At 35.4% G+C, this 23,994-nt stretch overlaps 1 protein-coding gene and 2 long non-coding RNA genes across 3 annotated transcripts; all 3 read left to right on the top strand.

Annotated features, from left to right (window-relative positions):
* Positions 1–1,370: 1,370 nt before the first annotated feature.
* LOC118481986 lies at positions 1,371–2,115 on the top strand. Its single transcript, XR_004866573.1, has 2 exons — positions 1,371–1,627; positions 1,895–2,115. It is a non-coding gene; the product is annotated as an uncharacterized LOC118481986 (long non-coding RNA).
* Positions 2,116–11,358: 9,243 nt separating this feature from the next.
* LOC110877262 lies at positions 11,359–12,569 on the top strand. Its single transcript, XR_002556875.2, has 3 exons — positions 11,359–12,046; positions 12,120–12,205; positions 12,277–12,569. It is a non-coding gene; the product is annotated as an uncharacterized LOC110877262 (long non-coding RNA).
* A 2,172-nt stretch (positions 12,570–14,741) lies between these two features.
* LOC110875353 lies at positions 14,742–17,200 on the top strand. The gene is made up of 4 exons (XM_022123551.1): positions 14,742–15,296; positions 16,430–16,619; positions 16,872–17,026; positions 17,123–17,200. The coding sequence occupies exons 1-4, from the start codon at positions 14,742–14,744 to the stop codon at positions 17,198–17,200; spliced, it is 978 nt and encodes a 325-aa protein (XP_021979243.1).
* The last annotated feature ends 6,794 nt before the right edge of the window (positions 17,201–23,994 follow it).

Below are 23,994 nucleotides of genomic sequence, written 5' to 3' on the forward strand. Positions count from 1 at the left end.
TTTATAGGGCGGCCATCCGTGATAATAAATAGAAGCTTCCAATTGGGTCATTAAATCAAATCCAAGTCGGATATTACCATGTGTAGCTAAATGCCTTAACGATTGAAGTTCTTGAATTTTGAACGATTTCTTTATTGGGTAGCATTTGCATGAATCTATATATATTTGAGGCTGTCAACTGCTAGTGTGTCCAAATATGTCAAAATTAGTAAGTAGTTTCACACATCTTGGTTGTAATATGATTGAAAGAAAGAGGTAATCGAATTGCTAAATCATGGTAGGATTTGGGGTATTTTAGTAATCTAATTACAGAGAACAAACAAACGGCCTAGATATCTCTAATGAGACAAACGAATAGTCAATCTAGCAAAATTAGGGTTCATCAAGAAACAATAAAAACGCAGATTTATAAGTCTATTAGGATATCAAGACAAACTATACTTTGTTTTACATGTTTGAATAAATGGAGAAGATTCTAGATTTGGCGGAAAAACTCAAAAAGCATACGAACGAGAGATAGGAGGGACTTGATCTGTGAATATGGAAGTATTCTAATTGAACCTAAGGGGAATTTTAATCAAAACTACGTAGTTTTGATGGGTTTTTCGTACAAGCTTAGACGTCTAACAACACCGTATTCACTTTCCCTATATATATATATATATATATATATATATATATATATATATATATATATATATATGTATGTATGTATGTATGTATTTAATTAATTTAAGGGGCGTTAATGAAGGTTAAACTATTTCCTTGGTGTGAGATGAAGTGAAAAGGATCAAGTAGCTGATATGGCGTCTACGTGTAGTTAAGTGGCGTCAAAATATACCCCATAGCCGTAGAGCGTCACTAAAGCCTAAGTTTTACATAATTTATTTGTCTACTTTTGTTAGCTAGGTTTTCTTTTAATGAGATTATGTGAGACAACTAATTTCTGAAAATACTATTGCTCTTAATTCTAATATAAAATCGGTTAATTATTTTTCTTTTTTTTTTCAGATGCTTACTTTTTTGAAGATGGCGCTATTGAACTATTGCCCGTTCACCTATTTAATTTTCCATAGGATTCTTCCTTTTCGTAGTGTTAAACAGTGTGATTTAATACAAAAAGTGGTATCAGCAACTTCAAAGATGCATTTGGAAGTATCTTTGCAAAAGTCAACTGGAAAAGTCTTATTCGCTGAAGCTGAAGAAGATTTTGTTGACTTTCTTTTCGGTATTTTATCAATTCCTTTAGGGACAGTAGTGGGGACATTGATGAATGGTGCTTCCTCTATTAGTTGTTTGGATAATATTTTTAAAAGCATTTCAAACATGAGTGTTGGAAGGTATCTAAAGTCTCAAGATGTTAAAGATATGTTACTTAAACCACATTTTGGGCAGCCATTTTCATCAAAAAACCAGGTAGTTATCTCACTACCTACACGTTTTAAATCATATGAATTGATCATAACCCCATTATCGTCATATTCGACTAGTGAAACAATCTGGAATGGTGACGGATGACTTGATCATAACCCTATTATCGTCATATTCGACTATAAATATCCTGAAAAAGTTGAAAGTCCGGCTTGATGATATTGAGAGACATGAGATAACGATTGGCTTGGAAGAGGTATCACATATTAATACTATCTACACTTTTTTTACATATATAAATATTGTTTATTTATGTAGATTAATTGTAATACCAGGGGCGGACCTATAGTGATAGAAGGGGTAACCTCCGTTGCCCCTTAACGGTCCGGTAATGCTCCGACGGCAATGCAAATTTTGGAAAAATTTGACGTTTTTCCGATTTCGTTACCCCTTTTTATTGAAACGTTACCCCTATACGGATTTTCTAGATCCGCCACTGTGTAATACCACACTGGTTTTGCAGGGTTTAAGAATTCTGAATACATCGCTACGATCTAAATCGACTTTGACTCATCTCATTGAGCATCAACTGAAGAAGTAAACTTGGAGTTTTAATGTCTCTCTGATTGGAAAGTGTTCTTTGTTTTTCCTGCTTGTTTCAGTTTTAAAAACTGACAGTAGAATGTTTTAACTTGATTGCTTATTAGATACATGTTTGCTTAAAAAAACTTTGGGATTGCCTTCGCATGCTTTTTACATTAAAAATGGTTGCTAATCACATTTTGGTCGCTAATAACCTTTTGTGAATGTGATGGAGTTAGCAACGACAACGATAAGTGAAGGCAAAGACATCACATTTGGCCTGACAAAATAAGCCTATTCATTTCATTTTGGGTTAATAGTCACTATCTATACTATTATAAAAAGGAGAAGTGATGTACACACATGTAATTTTACATGGCGTCCATCATTTTATGCAATATGTACAATCATTGAATGCTTGTTTTGTAAGGGTAAAATTGTAAAGAATATAAAATTTTAAGACACTCTAGGGATATAATAGTAAATTCCACCAAAAACCCCGTACTCATAACCCCCAAATCCATTACGGGCATGTTTGGGTAAGCTTTTTGAAACAACTTATTGACTTATTGGCTTTTTGAAAAGTCATAAGCTCTAAAATGATGTTTGGCAAAGAGGGTGTATGTGAGGGGGAAAAACCAATAAGTCAATAAGTCACAAAATTCTGACTTTTCCAAAAAGCCAATAAGTTAATAAGTTGTTTCAATAAGCTTACCCAAACATGCCCTACTTCTTTGCCCTCAGGAAACCTACAGGTCCCTCACAATCAATCGGAAGAGTGAAGAGCCTGCATAACCCCATTAAATCACGACTGAAGAGCCTGCATAACCCCCATTAAATCGTCCTCTCAAATCCCCCTTGCAGGTCCAAATCCCCCTTGCTGGTCCAGGTTTCCACGGCAATCAACAACCCCTTCAAAGATCCCAATCAGATTATTGGTAAAGTTCGATTCTTTTTTAGTTTTTCAAGTTAAAAAACATATTTTTAGGTGATGTTAGCTGTGGTTCTTCAAAAACAGGTGTGATCTATCATGATTTCTTTTATTCACCATGATTTCTTGACTAATGCTGTGATTATCGGGTGGCACGAAGTCATATTTCACATTTCTATATAGTTTTTGAGTTATGCATACAAGTTGCTCGATGAAATGCCGGACTAATTTTTTATTCACACTTGGATTAACTGATATTGAATTTTGGTAGGTTTTGATGATTGTTTATTTACATCAAGATTTCTAATTTTGTTGTTTTTGTATCAGCTTTGTTCTTTGTAGTTTAGTTGCTAATTTTTGTGCATATAAGAAGACTACAGGAACATGGAACATAGAAGTCATGCCTTTTTGTGACTTTCAGAAAGTCAAAGCTGGTATTCTCATACCTCAGTTTGATGCACATAGAGTAATTTTGTAATCTTCAAATTATTTGGATTCTTAATTTTATTATAGTGGTTCGTAACTTATTATCAAAGGAATAATAATTTTTCTTATATAATATATGCCAAATGATGAACACCATAAAAAAAGATTATTTATAGAAAGTATTTGGGTTAGCTTAATTAAGAGGGGCTTACAATATGTTTAGCTTGCCCTTTTTCTCAAGCATATTTTTGTCAACACACCATTTAATAGGCTAAGCCAAACACTCACTAGACGGGTGACATGTTCTGTTGACGCGACTCGGCTCGGTTCGACTCGACTCGGTACGACTTGGTTTTGACACGGTTAGGTCCGGCTCAAACCCGATGTCACGACATTCCTCCGTCGTGCGCCCCAGAGTTCGACACGCGAAGCACGGCGAGCCGCGAACTTCTCCCGTTGCCACATCATCATGACATCATCATGATGATGTCATGATGATGTCACTATTTTGTCTTATGCAAATAAGTGAACTTTGAATGATTTTGACGAAACAAATTTTGTTTCGTCAAATTTGTAGTAGGCATAGGCCTGTTTCGTCGCCTGTGGGCTTCTTCAGGCCCAAGGTTTGGCCCAAAATTTGATTCGTCGAGTCCTTTGTGTTTCGTCAAGTCTGTGTCTCTTTTTAGTATAAATAGGTCTCAGTTTCTGTGTGAAACTTAGATGAGAGAATACCCGGAGAGAGTTATTCTGTAAAACTGTGTGTGTATCAGTTGTTCTCGGTTCTCATCCCGTTTAATCAATAGATTGTGTTTCATTGGTTAAATCGTGTTCTTATTTTATACTTTGTTTGGTTTGCACCGTCACGGGGATTCCGCACCCGTTACCGTGTTTGTGATAAACAAGGATAAGGTTTTCGTTATCGATCCATCGGAAAAAAGGGACCTACAATTGGTATCAGAGCTTGGCTCTAATCCTTGTTTAAAACCAAACAAGTTTTGGGTTCTTATCAAGTGGTTTTTAGTGATTTTTCAGATTTTGTTCTTTAAAAAATTATATATTTTCTGAAAAAGTCTTTTAAATCAGTGAAATCCTTGTTATTTTGCTATAAGTTTTAGTGGAAACCGAAAAAAATTGCATGTCTACATGTTAGCATTTGGTTTTTGTTAAAAGTTTAAGCAAAATTTGTGTTCGGAAAATTTATCGGTCACCGGAATATTCAAAGTGTTCAGCAGGATCTTCATATTGATCATGCTTGTTCTTCAAAAATTATTGTGTTTGATCATTTTTTGAATTACTGGTGAAGTTGTTATTGTGTTTATCAATATTAAATTGCAAGTGTATTGACTATTATGTACAAGTGTAATGATGCTTGTTGAAAATAACAAGCTTTGAAATCAGATAAAGTGGCCGAAAGTATAGTTTGAAATTGGACATCTTGGGCAGGTTTGTGTCAGAAGGATAAGGCCTTTTTTTTTTTTTAAAAAAAAATTGTCAACAGCTCCCTCTCATCTTATCCATTTGTTGGTCATTTGGACACGAAACCCACTAGAGTTTCACCATAGTCAAATATTAGGTTTTGTCACTTAGTGATTTCAATTAAAAAAAATAAATAAATAAAATTAGTCAAACACGTGTTACGTCAACCAGATTTAATTTTTCTTGTTTCGTCGAGTAGTGTTGGGATTATTTGGGTATCAAAATAATTTTCCATTTCGTCAAGCCCAAAAAAAAAAAAAAAATAACATTCTGTTTCGCCAAGTTGGGCCTTTAATTCGTAAAGATAAGGTTTCAAAATCTTGTTTCGTCGATCCTTGTCCACCATAAGCTTCTTCGGTCATTTTTTTTAAATCAAGATTCTTCTGTCATTTATTGAGAAAGTGGCTGAATAAAACAAAAGGTTGTGAGTGGGTATTAATTTGATCAGATTGCATGTGAAACTCCTATCGGTTCAAAAAAAAATATATAATAATAATATTGAGGTTTATTTGTCTATCATTTTTTCGTGAATTGCAAAGTGGGGTCGGGTATTCGCGGAGTTGATTTGAATCGCGCTTCTAAATATCATGGTTTCATCAAAAATTTAGTGTGTGATCAGGAACTTTATTCGATACATCAATTATGAGTTATACTGAAATGTACCTGCCTGGTTTTGCTCCTTCAGCTCCACCTCCGGTTTTTGACCCGAGGGCTTATATTCCTATTCCAACACCCCAACCTCCACCTCAAGTTAGTACTACTCAACCTCAGTTCGATCCGAGGGCTTATATTCCTGTTCCATCACAACCACAAGGCGAACCACAAACATTTGGAAGACCTTTTGATCCAAATGCCTATATTCCAAAACCATCTCAAGCTCAACCTCAAAAGGGCAACCAGAATCCTTTCAGAAATCAAACAGTTACATCCACGTCCAACTCAAATCAAACTGATGAAAGGTGTGACTGGTCTGTAAAATTTGGAAGTGGAGATCAAGGAGGAACTGCGTTTCATGCTGAAATTGTCAAGAATGTCAATGATGGTGAATCTTCAGGAAAAGATGATAGTTTGGGATACAGTGGCAGTTCGGATGACGAATCGAATTTGAATGAAAGAACTGATTCTGAAGCTGATAATTTGCCGAATGATGCTAACAAGAAATCTGACTTGATCAAGAAAGCTGATGCTACATCAGAAGAAATGGAGAAGATTCTCAATGAAGATGGATCTTTCTCTTCTCAGACTGCCTTTATGGCAAATGTCTCAGCCTCTACAAGTCAGGTAAAATCTGAAACTCCTAGCATATGTAGTGATTGTGCTAAGATGAAACATGTATGTGCTGAATTGAAACGTGAATCTGAAATGGTTCATAGTCATAATCAGAGTTTGGTTATTGAACTGTCAAAGTGCAAAGAGGCAAATATGGCTTTAATTCGGAACGAAAAGGAATTTAAATCTGTAATCGAAACATTAAAGAAAAGCGTGTCCGAAGTTAACAAAGTGGTTTATCATAAACAAGTGAGCATAAATGAGTACATAAACATTGTTGAGGAAACCAAGAAGGAGTTAGCCATTGCCAAATGCGAGCATGATGCTATCAAGCAAAAGTTGGAGAGTTATTCTAACTCCCGATTTGTGCTTGATCACATCATTGACGTTCAACAACTGAAAGGGAACGTGAAAGGCGTTGGGTATAAGGCGTGTCCACCCCCTTTGAGACACAACTATACCAAAATGCCCGATGAAGAGGATATGCCTCGGTATGAACCCAATGTGCCTCTTAATTATGAGGAAGTTACTACTGGCCTAGGGTTCAAACTGGACAGTTCATTGGAGGGCTCATCTGATAACAAAGAAAAGTCATCATGTGCTTCAAATCAAAGTCCTCCAACCATTGAGGACTATGATTCTTCAGATGATGAATCAGATGTGAATGACCAGGATGAATCACTTGATGAAACGAAAGGTGTAGAAACTCCAATTGAGAATCATATTCTATGTGATCCTCCTACTCCTACTGTGCAACAAGTTGCCAAACAAGTGATTGATCCTGTCAAGGAAGTGAAGGAATCTGTGTCTACTGTTAAAAGTGATAACGTATTGTACACTTTAGTCGGTGATACTAAAATCTATTCAGATCACGATTTTCCAATTAAAAATGTCAATCAATCTTTGATTGACAAAGTGTTTGAAGATACTACGAATAAATTTTTGGGAAAGACCATTCCAGGAGTTGTGGTAACACAATGTGATCCTGTTCCAAAATCAGAAATTAGAAAACAATTTGGAAAACAGAAATCACCGACAAAGCAACAACCAATTGCTTTTAAGGGTAAACAACAACAACGAGCTCCAAAGCCAAAGGCTAAGGTTGAATCAAAAGGAGCTCGTTACAAGAAGAAAGCAAAAGATGTTAAATTTGTAGCATCAAAGGGTACGGATAAAATTGAGACTTTTGAAAACAAATCAAACACCGATTTTGTACAACAAGTCAAGATTTTGAAACGTAATAGCGATAACAATTACACCCAACACACAAACGGGTGTGATGAAAGAGCAAGTACCTCTGGTTCTACAGGTTCGACATCTGCTAGTCGATCAAATTCTCCTAAGTTTGTTGAAAGGAGAACTTGTTTTAAATGTGGGAAGTTTGGGCACATCATTAAAGACTGCACAAACTCGCCCAAACCAATTTTTGTTGAAAGAGCCCCTTCTGAACAAGGTCACTCACAACGTCGTTCTGTTTCTCCAAAACATGATAAAAGAACTGTTAGGGAACAAGAAACGAAACAACGACGTCATAACATCAAAGCTGTTGAAAAGGCTTTAAAATCTGAAGCTAAAACGGTTAAAAGGAAACCTAGTTTGTCACAACCATTAAAACCAGAAATTGTACATAATACACAATCTGGTAAACAAAAACAAACTTGGAAACCTAAATCGGGTGAAAGTTCAGGGGGAGGTGCTGTGTTTGAAAATCATCAGGAAATTGAAATTACATTTCTTGATTCTCAGGGGCAACCCAAGTCTATGAAGGCTTGGGTCCCCCTCTCCAACTAATCTCTGAGTGAGTGTGCAGGAAGTTCCAGGAGCAACTGTCGATAGTCATAGGATTGTTGATAGTGGAGCGTCCTTGCACAAGATAGGCGACATAAGAAATTGTTGCCTTTGATGGAGAGAAAGAGAAAGGGGAAACGGAGTTGTCTGTTGAAAGAAAGTGATAACTTCGACAAAATGAAAATCATTCCAAAAATGTGATTTTTAAAGGCTTTGTCAGGTCCCCGGGATAGATTTAATCAAAATGTACGCACCTGCAGCACGTCTGAAGTTCACAATCGACAAAATGAACGTGCAGTGTACATTTCTACGCGGTGTGATTGAAGAAAATGTGTTCGTTGAACAAATCAACCGGGTGTGCGGATGCCTTGGCATGGATTGAACAACCGCACACTACTTCTCAAGAGAAAGACAAAGACCTTCGCTGGTGCAATGTGGAAGACCAGCCGGAACCAAAGGTTTTTGATCGTGTTGCTGTGAAGAGATTTTTTCAGTAGCTACAAAATTGACTTTGAAATCCACACCGGGTGGATATCCAGTTAAGGAGAGCGCTCAAATTCCTGGCAATGCACGAAGAAGTTGCAGGATTACGGTTTTGAATTTCTAATCTCTCCTATACTTGTCGATTTTTAAGCTGCTTTATGAATTATTATCATCTCGTATAACACTCTTTGGCCAGACACATTGATCTTAAATATCACCTCACACGTGATTGTTTCACTATGAAACTCGTCAATGTTGTCATGGTCCGCACCGCTTACCGACGTGCCAACTCATTTTTCCAAAATTTGATAAATCATTTCTGATTCAAAATTAATTTTGGTAAACGGCATTGAGGTAAAACATGAGTTAACCGACATCGGAAAATCATTTTTGTAAATACCTTTGTGTTTTTAAAATTTATCTTAGTTTGTTGATTTTAGGGGGAGTAAATCCAAATTTTAAAAATCCAAAAACATCGAAATATTTCAAAAACACAAAAACAATAGAAAATCAAAAATGAGTTTCCTGGCGAGCAAAAGAGAAAATGATAGTACATCAGTGGTCTGTCTAAACCTCTTCGAACTGAACCTAAAATGAAAAGCGATAAGCAGCTCTATATAAGATGTATCGGTAGGCTCACAATCATTTTAAGTGTGTAGGGTGATATAAATCTTAAATCGACTGAAGACCAGGTGGGAACCATTCATTGGCATATGGTCTTAGTACCGAAATTTCGTTTGAGAGATTGCCAAGGTTCTGAGATATTCGGTCTTTATGCTGCTTATCATCTGAGTATCATGGTTGTATCTTTTACCGAAAAATAACGGGGACGCAAGTCTAGATCTTCCATGATACTATACATACGTGTACATATTGCATACGACCTCAATAAGTGATCAACAATCACATGTCCAAACAAATAAGTGATAAAATATCACATCTATCCGGGAGTCAAGTTCGTCTCTCCGCTGTACGAAAGTACTGACCTGTTCACGGACTTGCTCCCGTGCCCTCATGCATCGAAAATCAAGTTCCTCATCAATAAGTGATTCTATCACATAGGGCTTGGTTTTCAAATCAAAATAAGTGAGTATCTCACATCTTATACGGTCAAACAGATGATAATCGGTATACTCACCGGTAAGATGAATCCTCGTGCATACCTTGATACGGGAATGTGTCGTGATGTGGATGAACACCGGTCGGTAAGTATAAATCATACCTTAACGTATCCTTTCGCCATGATTACATCTGATAAGTTGAGCTTAAGTGGACAACAATACCGCTAATTGTTATAGGATGCTTATCTAAATTTTAACTAAATGAACAACAAGAGCGTTTTGACATGACCGTACACTGATATGATTCTCTTACCCTCGAAACTAGCAAAAAGAATGTTTGTATATATTTATTTATTGTTTTCCGTCTTTAAATTTGAAAAATGAAAAATTCCAAAAAGATTTTAGGTGTGTTTTAATATAAATTTAGAAAATCCAAAAATATTTTGTTTCTAGTTTATTTTTGATTGACCGATGTTGGAACTTGAGTCTATCCTACCCAAAATCCTGATCGGAAGCCGGAAAACAATTGCATCTTCATAAGTGGTCGAAGTTAACGAGTTTTGAAAGTTAAAAGATTAAGACTGAACATTTTCTAAACTTTCAAACTGCTGTCGGTTGGTGTTTGATTGAGATTCGATCTCACATGTGTCGTTTGTTTATGGAAACTATATTCCAAGCGGTTGTTCTCATTATGCGTTTAGATTTCTTGCATGTGCAGATGCTAAAGGCGAGGAGAACATGTTCGATGACAAGCTTCGGAATGAAGACACGGCGTGAAGGCACTCAAAAGATAAAAATGATCGAGTTGCCGCGGACCCTTCATCAACACCACAAGGATCTGAAGAGTTGACAAGTCAAAAGATTCACGAGCATGACTCAATGGAGAGTTCATTCTAAGGGGGAGTTTGTTAACACACTTTCTAAATGAAATGGGGAGTTTGTTGATACACTTTCTACTTACGACGCGTGAAGATTTTGAAGATCCTCCGACATGAAAGACACAGAAGACGAACAATCACAGAAGACGAACCATCACGAGTAGCGTCCAAGGGGGAGTTTGTTGATACATTTTGTGTGGACGCGACTCGGCTCGGTTCGACTCGACTCGGTACGACTTGGTTTTGACACGGTTAGGTCCGGCTCAAGCCCGATGTCACGACATTCCTCCGTCGTGCGCCCCAGAGTTCGACACGCGAAGCACGGCGAGCCGCGAACTTCTCCCGTTGCCACATCATCATGACATCATCATGATGATGTCATGATGATGTCACTATTTTGTCTTATGCAAATAAGTGAACTTTGAATGATTTTGACGAAACAAATTTTGTTTCGTCAAATTTGTAGTAGGCATAGGCCTGTTTCGTCGCCTGTGGGCTTCTTCAGGCCCAAGGTTTGGCCCAAAATTTGATTCGTCGAGTCCTTTGTGTTTCGTCAAGTCTGTGTCTCTTTTTAGTATAAATAGGTCTCAGTTTCTGTGTGAAACTTAGATGAGAGAATACCCGGAGAGAGTTATTCTGTAAAACTGTGTGTGTATCAGTTGTTCTCGGTTCTCATCCCGTTTAATCAATAGATTGTGTTTCATTGGTTAAATCGTGTTCTTATTTTATACTTTGTTTGGTTTGCACCGTCACGGGGATTCCGCACCCGTTACCGTGTTTGTGATAAACAAGGATAAGGTTTTCGTTATCGATCCATCGGAAAAACGGGACCTACATGTTCCATTTTTGCCTAAATTATATAATTTTAACTCTTTAAACCCGTTTGATACTTAAAACAACCCAAATCGACCCATTCATTTTAACGGGTCAAAGTCAACTACATAGATTTGCATGAAGAATGATGCTAAAACATCTTTTTCATAGGCAAGATGTAGCTAAATTAGAGGAATATTTAAGAAATCACACAGCAGAGTTTAGGCATACTGATTGTCTTTCAGTTGAGCAGGTAATTCTACACAACAACAAGATTCCTTCAAAACTATTATTGCTTGTTATCATAACAAATATTGATGATACTGATTTGGGTCCAGAAGATATGTGAGTTCAACATGTGAGATCATTTAGTCATCTGAATTGGAGTCTTATTTTTCTGTATTATCTCCTTTGTATGTTTTTAGATCTGCTTTACTGTCGATGCAAGCCTGTTGGGTGAACCATTGTATCTATGTTTTAGAGGTGACGAAATAGGTAGGTCGGGCTGGTTGAATAACATGTTTGGGTCAACATGAGTAAGCTTTTTCTATCAGTTAAAATGGGTGTGGTTGGCCTGAAATAGTCTGTCCAGTCCAAATTAATTCTTCTTATAGGCACTTAGTATGTCGTATATGATTACAAAAGTTTTATTATGTCAATAATAACCTACAGTTAGAAATAAAATGATTTAAGTGGTTTAATGCATTAGAAATACACTTTGGGAAAATTTTGACCCGTTTAATCCGTTTGGGCTTTTTCCTCTTTAACTTGTCTTTTTTTACCCATTTGACCTGTTAGAGGTGAAACATACACCGAATCTACTCATTATCATTTGTGTAGTAATTTGCTAGATTAACTGGAATGCATTTGTTCAAAAGCTTATGTGACGCTACAGGTTTTTCACCCTATACATGACCGGACTTTTTACCTGAACGTTGAACATAAAAGGAAGCTTAAATAGGAATTTGGTATTTCTTTAACAAGCTTGTTTTTGATTGCTTGTAATGTAACAAATTCATCAATCCTTTTTATGCTGATTAGGAATCGAACCATGGACCTTCAAACAAAAACTCAGTGATGCGGTTTTTATACTAGCTGGTTGTCCTTACCAAGTTAGAAACTTGAAGGTCAGCGTATAGATATCACTGGTGTATTTCAAACATTATTTGTTTGCTAATATAATTTCCTCCTTTTACAGTCATGCACCAAGGTTGAACTCAACTTTATTTCACCTGAAAGTCTTGGCGAATGCATCTCGCTTACAAACAGAAGTACAGAACTCTGTATGCTTCCCAACAATCACATGGCCAAACAACAAAAATTAAACGTAATTTTTTTAATGCTTTTAAGTTACTAAAAATGGGCGAAAAACTTAAGTATTAGTTGTGTTTTTAATAGACACCTTGGGATTCTGGGGAACTGTTTTGTTATGTAGATACAAAAGCCTATTATTATGAGATGTAATATTCATTCATAGTTTGTTGGATTTTCTTTGTATATGATGAATTTGACTTGATTTGGTTGAATATTGTGGATAAAGATTTGTTCTGAGCATAGATGAAACGGCTTAAGGTGGTTGGAACATATGTCAGAAACAAGAAGCGAGTTTTAGTGACACTATAATTTTCTTGAAACGGCTTAAGGTGGTTGTCTTGAGAAGCTGGCTCGATCTTGAAACGGCTTAAGGTGGTTGGAACGTATGTCGGAAACAAGAAGCGAGTTTTAGTGACACTATAATTTTCTGTGATATTAGTCTGGATACCCGCCGCAACGCGCGGGCATTGCAACTATTATATATACACACACGACGTATATATGATTTTTTAACGTTTTAGGTTAAATTATGTTTTCGGCCCATATTGTCGGCTCCGCTGCAACGCGCGGGTTTCCCACTAGTATTAGAATAGGTTGTGAAGTGCTAGATAAAAAAATGAGTAGGTCAGGATGCGTATGAAATAAAAATCAAGCGGGTCAGAATCGGTTAAATCACTTAATTAAGTAGTAGGATGAGTTTTAAGATAAGCCTATAAGGTTATAGGGTGCGGGGGTTATGGTTGGGACACGATTTGCCACCTAGGAACATGAATAGAAGGATACACCACCCCCTTGATTGATTAATCATGGTTTGCATGGATTAAACCATGACAACCATGGTCCTCCTTTCCATTTTTCAACAAATCATTTCCTTTTTCTTTAGATAAGGATAAATTAAAATAAATAAGTGGCTAGTGGTTTGAGTCATGACCATACCCTTACGGTAATGGTTTTGGATGATGGATTAGAGGTAGGTTACATGTCACTAACATGGACGGTTATGGTGGTCATGAGGGTCATGACCACACCCTATAGCCTAATAGAATTGAATCATGATCCGATCCATTAATGATCCAATGTAAATGAATCATGATCCGATCCATATCCAAATAATTTCCGCATCGATCCATAAAATAAAACCAAGAAATTCTGAAAAATAAAAAAAATTCCAAAAAATAAAAACAAATCAAAAGATTTTAAAAAATAAAAATAGAATTCTAAAAATTAAAAAAAAAATCAAAGAATTCTAAAAATTCAAAAAAAATTCAAAAAAATTCAAACAAATTATAAAAAATAAAAAATCTAAAAATGAAAAAATTCAAGAAAACTTCTAAAAATAAAAAAAATCAAAAAATTCTAAAAATTTAAAAATTTAAAAAATCAAAAAATTCTAAAAAAATTCTAAAAAAAAAAATCAAAAAATTCTAACATGTTCTTGTATGGATCATTGCCGAAAGTGTTCTTGGAGCTTGCAGATATGCACAATTGAAGAATTTGGAAGGTGTGTGTAGATTGATTGGAACAAAGCTTTTGTTCATAATAACATCTTTGTAAGAAGGACATCATATTGACGTCATGGCCAGTGACAACGTAATTTCTTTTTGGTTTCTTTAACGAGTATCTTGTTGAACTCACTTACAAAGGGAATTATTTGATACAGATGCTCACTTTCTTTCGTTTTAATCATTGGAGGAAAAGATTATTTAATGTCGCTGAAGTACTTGGTTATCCAGTTAGGCATGTTAAACGGATTGTGCTTAAGGGCTAACGGGTCGAAACTTGACATGACATGACACATACCAAGTCTAAATTTACACCTTTTAATTTAGTGCCAATCTCCCTCCCTTGTCTCATATTGTGGGCGAAGAGAAGAGTTTTATAATTAGATTGCCAAACGCAACGTTCAAATCACTTTTAACTTACATATGCTATAATAACGAGCCAATTAATATTTTAAAAAATAATCAACAACTTTTTCAAAACATTTGAATATAGTAACTTCTATAAAATTAGTTGTTTTAAAAAGATACTTGGTCATACAAGAAACCATTGAGGTTTTTTACAAGAATAAGTATCCTAACATAATTCGACAGTTAAAACACTAAAAAGGAGGAAGAAATCCAACTTATTGGAAAAAAAAAAAAGCTCTTTCGGTCTTTTTTATGTTAGATGGAAACTAAGAGGTTGCAACACTTCCAAATATCCTTAAGAAATAAATCACCATTAAATACTGAATAATACATGAAAGCCTTTTCATTGCCTCACAATCAGTTTAAATACCAATCTTACATATATCAAACAATAGCACACCTTCACCAAAACATACTTCTTTGTTAGCGTTCCAGAACTATGGCTGACACGAAGACAATTGAAGCTAAAATCTCTATAAAAGTAATAGTAGACAAAGCGAAAAAAAGAGTGGTTTATGTTGAAGCAGATCACAGTTTTGTTGACATTCTATTCAGCTTCATGACATTGCCTATGGGAACCATTGTCAGACTCTTGGAGAAACATGATGATAAGAAGTTTGAGGCTCTCGGGAGCTTGAACAATCTGTACCAAAGTCTGAAAGATTTTCCTGACTGCTACCTATCGTCAGAAGAATGCAAACGTATGCTTCTTAACCCCAGAAGTCTGTCTTATGATCACTGCAGAAACCTTCAACTGCAAATTGACGACACGGAGCCCACACAAAACTACGTATGTAGATACTTATTTTGCCAGTGTTATCGTAAGTTCATGAGTGCTAATATACTTGGCATACGTAATGGAGCTAAATGTAGTAGGTGTAACAGTGAGATGGCTTTGGAACCTGTATACTGGTGTTCCAATGATAGTGTTGATAATGATGGTGGTGTTTTTGTATCTGATATTGCAACTTTTATCGTCACTGATGATCTTTGTGTGGAACCTTATACTTCAGCAATTACCATTCGGTTGCTCACAGATTTTGGGATCACTGACATGAATCATCTGGAGGAGAGAAATTTATAGATGTCTTCTTATCTGGTAAAAGTTTATCCCTCATATGCATTTACATACACACTTGCACAAGTTATTTTATTTGTGTGAAAAAAATTAGGGCCAGGGGTTTGCCTATTGCTTCTAAACGTGGGCACAAGAATATTTGGGGTATTTTGATAGATTTTTATGTTAAAAAGGCAAAGGGTAGAAGTGGGAGCTGATATTTAAGTCATTGTTATTACTTTATTTATTTCGATTTTGTTTTTAATTTGAACTGGTGTAGTTTATGGTATAATGTTTCATTTTGTATATGGTTTATTTTATGAGTCTTGGTGATTAAGTCATGGTTATAGTATAAATATAGGTGTAGAGATCAATGTAATGTGTGTGCTTCACTTTTCTATAATTTCATATTAATAAATTGAGTCGCTCAAGGTTTTGATCAAATCCGGTTTTCTGTGTTTTTGCTTCTGGGCCAACAATATTATGTATGTATTAAAGGTATTAAACCTGGGTTTCTGGCTTTTTTAGGCGTGTAAACGAAACGAACTAGTGGATTGTTTGTGAACAGTTTGGTTGAAAGCTTGTTTTTTTAATAAATGAACATGAACACATGCCTATTTGTTAATTGATGTATGTGAACATTTGGTTTTTGTTTGCCGTATATGTTTCTACGAGTACGTCTATGTCACTCATCATGCATCAATGTATCATCCCAATCAAATTCTCAAACCAGGGTAATAGACCAACAAACTTAAAATACGTTTCATTTTCTTCGTTGTGTTCATTTACATTCGTTCACCAATTTACCTTTTAGGTTTAGTCAACTGCGTCCATTATAAAAAACAAACATAGACGAACACCAACATGATCATGAAAAATCTTTCGTTTGAGTGTTTTTGTCTGTTTGGTTAATGTTAAGAGAACGATCATGGACACACCTTCATATTCTTTTGGTTTGTTTACATGCTTAATTTTTTGTATGTATGCTTTGTTAGTTCCCTAAACCCTTGTATCTGCAGATGCTTTATTTTTTAAAGCTGGCGCTCTCAATTAAGTGTCTGTTCACACAGTTAGTTTTCTCAAAGATCTATCCTTTACGATGCTATTGGAAGTTCGAAAATAATACTGCCGATCCCTGTGATTTGATGAAAAAAGAGATATCAGCAAGTTCGAAGATGCTTCTAGAAGTATCTTTGCAAAAGTCTACTGGAAAGCTTTTATTTGCAGAAGCCAAGGAAGATTTTGTTGAGTTTCTCTTCGGTATTTTATCAATACCTTTAGGAACAGTAATCGGGACATTGACGAATGGAGCTTCTTCTTATAGTTGCATGGATAATATCCTTAAAAGCATATCAAATATGAGTGTAGGAAGATACCTTAAATCACAACCTATCAAAGATATGTTACTTAAACCCCACATTGGGCAGAAATTTTCTTCAAAACACCAGGTATTTTCTTTGAATGCCATCCCGACAGTTGCAATTGATCAAGGATAAAAAGATCCAAGGATAGATGGAGGATTTCTAAAAGAATCTGGGATGTTTATGGTGACAGATGACTTGACCATAACCCCATCATCTTCGTTTTCGACTATGGATATTCTGAAAAAGTTAAAAATACTGCCCGAAGATATTGAGAGATATGAAGTTAGCATTGGCTTGCAAGAGGTATATTTCACCCAGAAAATTATATTTATATATCTAGTCTACTTTTACACATGGTTTCACTTGTGTTAGTTTTGTTAATGCTGTTTTGTTTTACAGGGCTTGAGCATGCTGAAAGCATCGCTAACCTCTTGCTCGACCTTAACCAAAAGCCTTGAGCATGAACTGAATAAGTGAACTTGGATAATTATTGGATTTTTTAACTAAAAGTTATTTATTTTTTTAGTAACGTTATGTCTTTAAAATGTACTAGTTCCTTTATCAGTTATTTTCATGAATTGTATTTTTGGTTGTAGCATAAGACGGTGTCAAGGATTTTTTTAGACGGTGTTAAAGTAATAACACCGTCTTAAAAGCAATAGCTCTTTTTAATAAAATATTCAATAAAATTCAGAAGAATACCGTCTAATGCTTAAACACCGTCTTATACTAATTTCTCCAATCTTTAGACGGTGTTGTCTCTGAACACCGTCTTTTAAATTCGTCTTATACTAATTTCTCCAACCTTTAGACGGTGTTGTCTCTGAACACCATCTTATAAATATTCAATGAACCCCGTCTAATGCTTAAACACCGGCTTATAAACTAATTTATGCATCCTTTAGACGGTGTTGTCTGTGAACACCGTCTTATAAACTGAAAAAAGATCGCTCAAATATCAACCACCAAAACCTTATCTCTTTCCTTTCATCTTCCTCATAACTTCTTCATCTTCTCCATCTTCCTCATAACAACTTCTTCATCTTCATTCAAGAATTTCACCATTAACAACCTTACAAAGTTTCAAGGTTGGTTTTTTTTCTCTTTATATATGTTATTTAATGTTTTTTAGTTTTATAAATAGTAGTTATATCATGTTTAATTATATGTTGTTAAAAATTCAAATTTGATTTTTTCTTGCTTTGTTTTGATAAATCAATAGTACATTGTATATAAAGATTAGTTTATATATAGTAATAAAGTATGTTTAAGTTTTAACCTTGTTGTAATATGTTTTTAGTAAAATATAAAATATTAATATTTATGGTTTTGAAGTTAATGTTACATACTAGTAACCTATCAATGTGTCCTAATTAACATTCAGTTTCCAAGTAGTTAGATGAGCATTTGATATTGCATAAAGAAGAGCTTTAAGAGCATTCACATCAATTTCACCATATTTTTACCCTAAATTACACTAAAAAAACACTACAATTTCTCTCTTCTGTTCAATTAAATAATATTTTTTATACTTTTATCATTACCGTTTCTCTCTCCTCCACTCACAACCACTTTCAAAATATATTAAAAAAATTATAGGGGTGAACAGTGTCCCCTCAAATATACAGATTAACAGTAACATTTTCTCTCTCCTCCACTCACAACCACTTTCTATACTCTTTATATTATAAAAATCTCACTCACACCATTTGGTGGAATGGATGTGAATGCTCTAACTAGTTACCTTTTTCATCTCAGCTAGAGTTTTAAAGCGCAAAAACAGTTGGTTAAGTTCATTTCCATCAAAGTTGTAACCAAGTTGAAGAGAAATAGAACCACTTCGTTAATGATCGATTAATGTGTTCTTTGTTTTGTTTCAAAATGAGTGAATTCAAGATTTCTACTGTACCTCAAAAAGTTTGGCTTTCAAAGCATGGCGTCCACTGTACAACAATATTTGTAAATCAATCATTAGTATGTACTCGTTCCAAAAGCATATATATGTTTTTTAAGACTGAACCTAGATTATTACAACATTTGACTTGTCAATTTGGGCTTCTTAAACTGAAATTGGATTTGGTTAAGGTTAGTACCTACACGGGTTAGGAAGCCCGGATTAATTGACATGTGAAAGTTTTTAATAATCCAGAGTTATAACTCTAGAAACATTACTCTGAATAATTGAATACGATATTCTTAGTTGTTCTTTTTTTATATATTATATTTAAAAATAGCTTAAGATATACATGAAAGAGTAAAGACCATGCTATATACAATACAAATAAACATACCTAAGTTTTCAAAGTGTAAATCCGGCTTCATTAGATCTATGAATTCCAATATCTTCAGGAGACATAATTTCATATGTCCTTTTGTTCTTTAGGACCCCATCCTAAATAATAGATAACAAACATTAGAACAATTGCATCCAAGCAATTTACTAAAGTTGTATATGTTTTATGTCCTTTCATATGTCCTTTTGTTCTTTAGGACCCCATCCTAAAAAATAAATAACAAACATTAGAACAATCAAAATGCCTACTTATACTAAAATGTCTTAAAATCTCTATGTGACTTTACTAAAGTTGTATATGTTTTATCTAATCACCAACAAATTAACCTGATGGATTCCACTTTCATGAGAAAATGCATTAGCACCAACAATGGGCTTGTGTGGTTGAACCCTCATTCTAGTATAGTCTTCCACCTAATTTATTAAGTTTTATCATATATTTTAGTCTTGTTTTAAGGTACTTTTATAAGGAGTCAGAGGCTAAAAACGCAACCGATGCGCCTTTTTAAATGTGAACGCAATCACAGGTGATATGTGCAAAAGAAATCTTAGAGAGGTTGAAGATCACATTTTCAGTTTAGCGACTCATCATGTCAATAAAGATTTCATTCTTGCACCGCATTTGGCTGAGTAAATTTTTTTAGTTAACTTTCTTTTATTTTATTACTATGATTCACCTAACTATTCTATAACGCTAATTTTGTAGCGACCATTGGTCTTTGTTCATCATTGCCCAACACATAGGACATGTTTATATTTTGGATTCAACAAAAATAAAAGGCGAAAATAATGCTTCTAACTATCGTCTTTCAAGCCTAATTCCTACCGCCTTAGGATCCGAGTTCAACTACACAATGGTTGATGTACGTGTGTTTGCTATTTCTAAATTGTTTGATTTTCGTTACTTTTAATTTGTTAATTTATTACAGTGTAAGCAACAAAAGGGTGGATGGGAATGCGGCTACATGGTTCTCCAACATATGTTTGACTTTATCAATTTGTATCAAAACCAATTTCCCGATGAAGTAAGTAAAATATACTTGTTTATCAATTTATTACTTAACTGTTATTTTTTTTAAACTTAGAAGGTTTAGATGTATATAACATGTAAAAATATACATAGCTTTATTGCCGATCCAACAGTTGGGGAATTAAGAACCAATAGCGGCGACAGCAATTAGGGTATTAGCGGCGACGAGTAATCTCCGCTAAAGAACTGTGGACCCTCATCAAACCCCAGCCACTGATATCTTATCCGGATTCAAACCCGTAGCGGCGACGGTGAACTAATAGCGGCGACAAGCTGTCGCCGATAATACTCGAACGAAATAAACCCTTTACAACGGGCTTTTTCCTTCTTTCCTCACTTTTCCCCTTTTCTTCTTCTCTCAAGCGACGAATTCCGGCAAATTTCTTCAAATCGGTTAGTTTAAGTTTGTATCTTGTCAAATTTCTTCACTATTTTGTTATATACATGTTATAGTTTATAATTTTTGTGTGTTTTTTTGTTTAAGCTAGAGAAATCGGCTCACCACAATCACCTCTCCGGTCGCCACCATCACTTCTCCGGTCACCACCTCGTCTCCGCGGTCTACATCTACTTGAAAACTTGAAATTACGGTTAGTTTTATATGAATTTTTTCAAAGTTTAGAAATTGTATAATTGATCGGAGTGTCGCGCTCCGGTCAAAGATAATATCTATAAGCCCAAATTACCCTTAACAATGTGTTAGTGGTAGTAAGGGGTCGATCCACGAAGAGTATGTGGTTTGTGTATGGATTTGACTGAATTATAAAGAATTGTCACAATTATGAAGCTTGCCAGATATTTTTGTATTTTTTGTTTAGTAGAAAGGTGTGAATTTGAACGACCGGAATTGGATTAATTAATTAACAACTACTAATTAATGATTGCAAGAAATTCGGATACTAGAACAATAATAATAAAAAGGAATCACACCCGGTTTCGGTAATTGTTAACCTAGGGTTTCTACAAGTTTTAGTTTCAACTCAAATGCATTCGATTAACGGATTTAGTGTACCGTGACTTAGGTGCTACTAACTATCAACGCCCCGAAGAACGGACAAAAAGACACTTTATAATCAACACAAGTAAATCCTAACGATGACAACGTACAATTACATATTACCGTTTCGCAAAGTCATAACTTTTAACATCGCTCGACAATTCACGAATTCGTAACAAATGTAATACTATTGTCAAAAATTTCAAAAACCAAACACAAATTGTCACTAAGATGAAACAAGAACAATTCGAAACACTTGAATTAACAACTACCTACGCCAGGGTGAAACCGAGATGATTAGCCGCTCATGGTTGATGCAACTTGATCACCGGATGCTTGGAACGCGGATGAAGTCATCTTGAATCTTGAAGGATGAAGGAATGATTGATGATTGAGGTTTATGGATGATAATGGTGGGATGGATGATGAAATTGAGAATTAGGGTTTTGGATGGTGAGTGAAGGAATGATGGTGATGATCTTGATTCGGATGATTGATCTTGTTGGAGATGGAATGGAGATGAATTGGTAGGTGAATTAGGCTCCAAGATCAAGTTCAAAACTCCAAAGTGAGTGTAACCCCCGACTTTAATGTCCTTTCAACCAATAACAATCAATCTTAGCTCAAACCCCAAAAATCTGCGTTAACCAAAATTACTGCCCGTCGCCGACGGGCATGACCCCGTCGCTGACGGGTTCCCAAAAAAAAATTTCTGGCCGACGGCCAATGTATCTGGATACGGGCTTGTGTGCTTACGGGACTTTCTGGGGCCCGTCCGGGACGGGTATACCCCCGTCGCCGACGGCCTTTAGAGTACCAGTTTTCTGAACTTTGATCCTTGCACTCCCGGTTGATCTGTAACGCGTCCTGGTGTTTCGATTTTCGACCCGGTGACCCGTAAAGCTCTCGAAAAGCTCCTTAAACTCCATCAAACCTGCAAAACACATTCTTGATTAAAAGTAGGCTATTCGAAACTAGAACTTACGTAAAAACGTCAAGTTAAACAATAACGAGCACCGGTTTACAACCACGTATCACATCCCCACACTTGTCTTTTGCATGCCCTCAAGCAAATCTGTTTTTTACTTTCACGCGGGTCGAACAACGAATACACATCCCGTTCCCAAGACAGAAGTTAAGGTCTATTGTCATACAAAAGTTCAAACTCTTTACAAATTCCACATATTTACCGGTTAAGTGAATAATCACATATACTAATGGTTATCCAAGACTAACCCGCCCGTAAAACTAACAAGTCATGCATATCCCTCACAATGTGCTCTCCACTCGGCTTAAAATTGGCTAACGTGTATAATGTATTAGCACTTCAAAAATTAATCGCTCAAAACCGATTAGAACACGTACCCGCATAGGCTTGCAACTCAATCATTCTCCACCATTAATCACAAATACTAAGCACAAGTCAAAAGGTCTTTGAAGGGTTGTAACGGGGCTAGGTTAAGGGTAGGAAATAGGATATTTTTTAAAATGGCTAAAGTGATGAAAATTCGATTTTTATTACAAAAGACTATTCTAAACAAAAAGTAAACTATAAACACCACTACAAGGCAACAACTTAAGCCTTTTATTCAACAACTACTAACACTTTTTTTTGTGTTTTTCTCAAAGCTTTTTCGATCTTTTTCGCAACATTTTTCTCCTTTTTTTTGTTTTTTTTTTGTTTTTGTTTTTTTTAAGAATCATAACAACTATACACTTAAGCTCCTATAATCGAATTTTCATCACACGGGTTTAAAAAGAAAAGGTTTAAGGTTTATGGGCTATAGGGTGGTCAAACGAAAGGTTTAGGCTCAAAATGGGCGACTAGGGAATTTGTTCGGGTAAGGATAAAAAAATGGTTTTAAGAGAAAAGGTTTACCTAATGCCTTAATCATTCTCGTGCTTGTATTTGGTCTATAGTCTCAAACGTATCAAAAGTTGCAAGTTCTACAATACGCGACTAATGGTCCACTCAAACAAAGAAACATGTAAATGTAAATCTATGATATAAAAGTGGCTCAAACCTCACGTATAAAGGTATGATATGTGATATGCATAAATTGCTAGTTCCTTAGGGGAATTATTCCCAAATAACCACCCGCTAAATACCCGTTATGCTTATTAATTTGAACTTGACCATGACAAAAGACCAAATGGGTTGTGACATCCCTCGTTGACTTGGTTACCTGTGCTTTTAAGATTTCTTTTAAAACAAGACATTTTTGAAAATTTTTGAAATTTTCCCCCATCCCCACACTTGAGGTAAACTTTGTCCTCAATGTGTAGTGTTTAAATGCATGGGTAAAAATCAAAAATTTTTACTACTCCCCCATCCCCACACTTGAAGTACATATTGTCCTCAATGTGTAAGAACTAGAGTTTTAAGAATGCACAAGGGATGTGACACGACTAACCTTCCCAACTTTTCACCCCGGAAATTAAAATACATATTACAATCCACTTATTCCTAACTAACAATCAAAGTAAAAAGAAACACATGCACCTGATTTTTATCACTTGATGCTCATATCCTTCGTCTCTTCATAAAACTGGTTGTCCCGCAAACATGTTGTACCTACAAATTCTAATACTTGTGTAGAAGCATGCTTCTCACAACCATCAAAATTTGTTAGTACGTACCCTTTTTATGAATATATTACCAAGTCATGCATTATTTTACTTTGATTTTTGTGGAAAAGATTTACAACAACAACAAACCTAACTCACTTTCGTAAGAATCACGGTTGCATTTAGCTTATGCAACAAGCCCTTTTAAACCCCCCAATAGCTTGGGAGGACGAGAGGTCTCGTGAGGGTTATATAGGGAACACACCCACAAAGTTCATTTAGCTAGACATAAATTAAATAAAAACGACAAGAAATAACGGAACAAAATATACAACAACAACAACATAAAATATACCATACCTCTACCGTTGATATCGCTCGTT

The sequence above is a fragment of the Helianthus annuus genome, chromosome 9 (genome assembly GCF_002127325.2).
Source record: "Helianthus annuus cultivar XRQ/B chromosome 9, HanXRQr2.0-SUNRISE, whole genome shotgun sequence".
Classification (NCBI taxonomy): domain Eukaryota; kingdom Viridiplantae; phylum Streptophyta; class Magnoliopsida; order Asterales; family Asteraceae; genus Helianthus; species Helianthus annuus.

Excerpts from the sequence above, each read along its gene's own strand:
- LOC110875353 (XM_022123551.1), top strand. The coding sequence starts at position 14,742 with ATGGCTGACACGAAGACAATTGAAGCTAAAATCTCTATAAAAGTAATA. Across the intron at positions 15,297-16,429 it reads TCGTCACTGATGATCTTTGT|TTAGTTTTCTCAAAGATCTA; the intron begins GTGGAACCTTAT and ends CTGTTCACACAG. Across the intron at positions 17,027-17,122 it reads TTAGCATTGGCTTGCAAGAG|GGCTTGAGCATGCTGAAAGC; the intron begins GTATATTTCACC and ends TTTGTTTTACAG.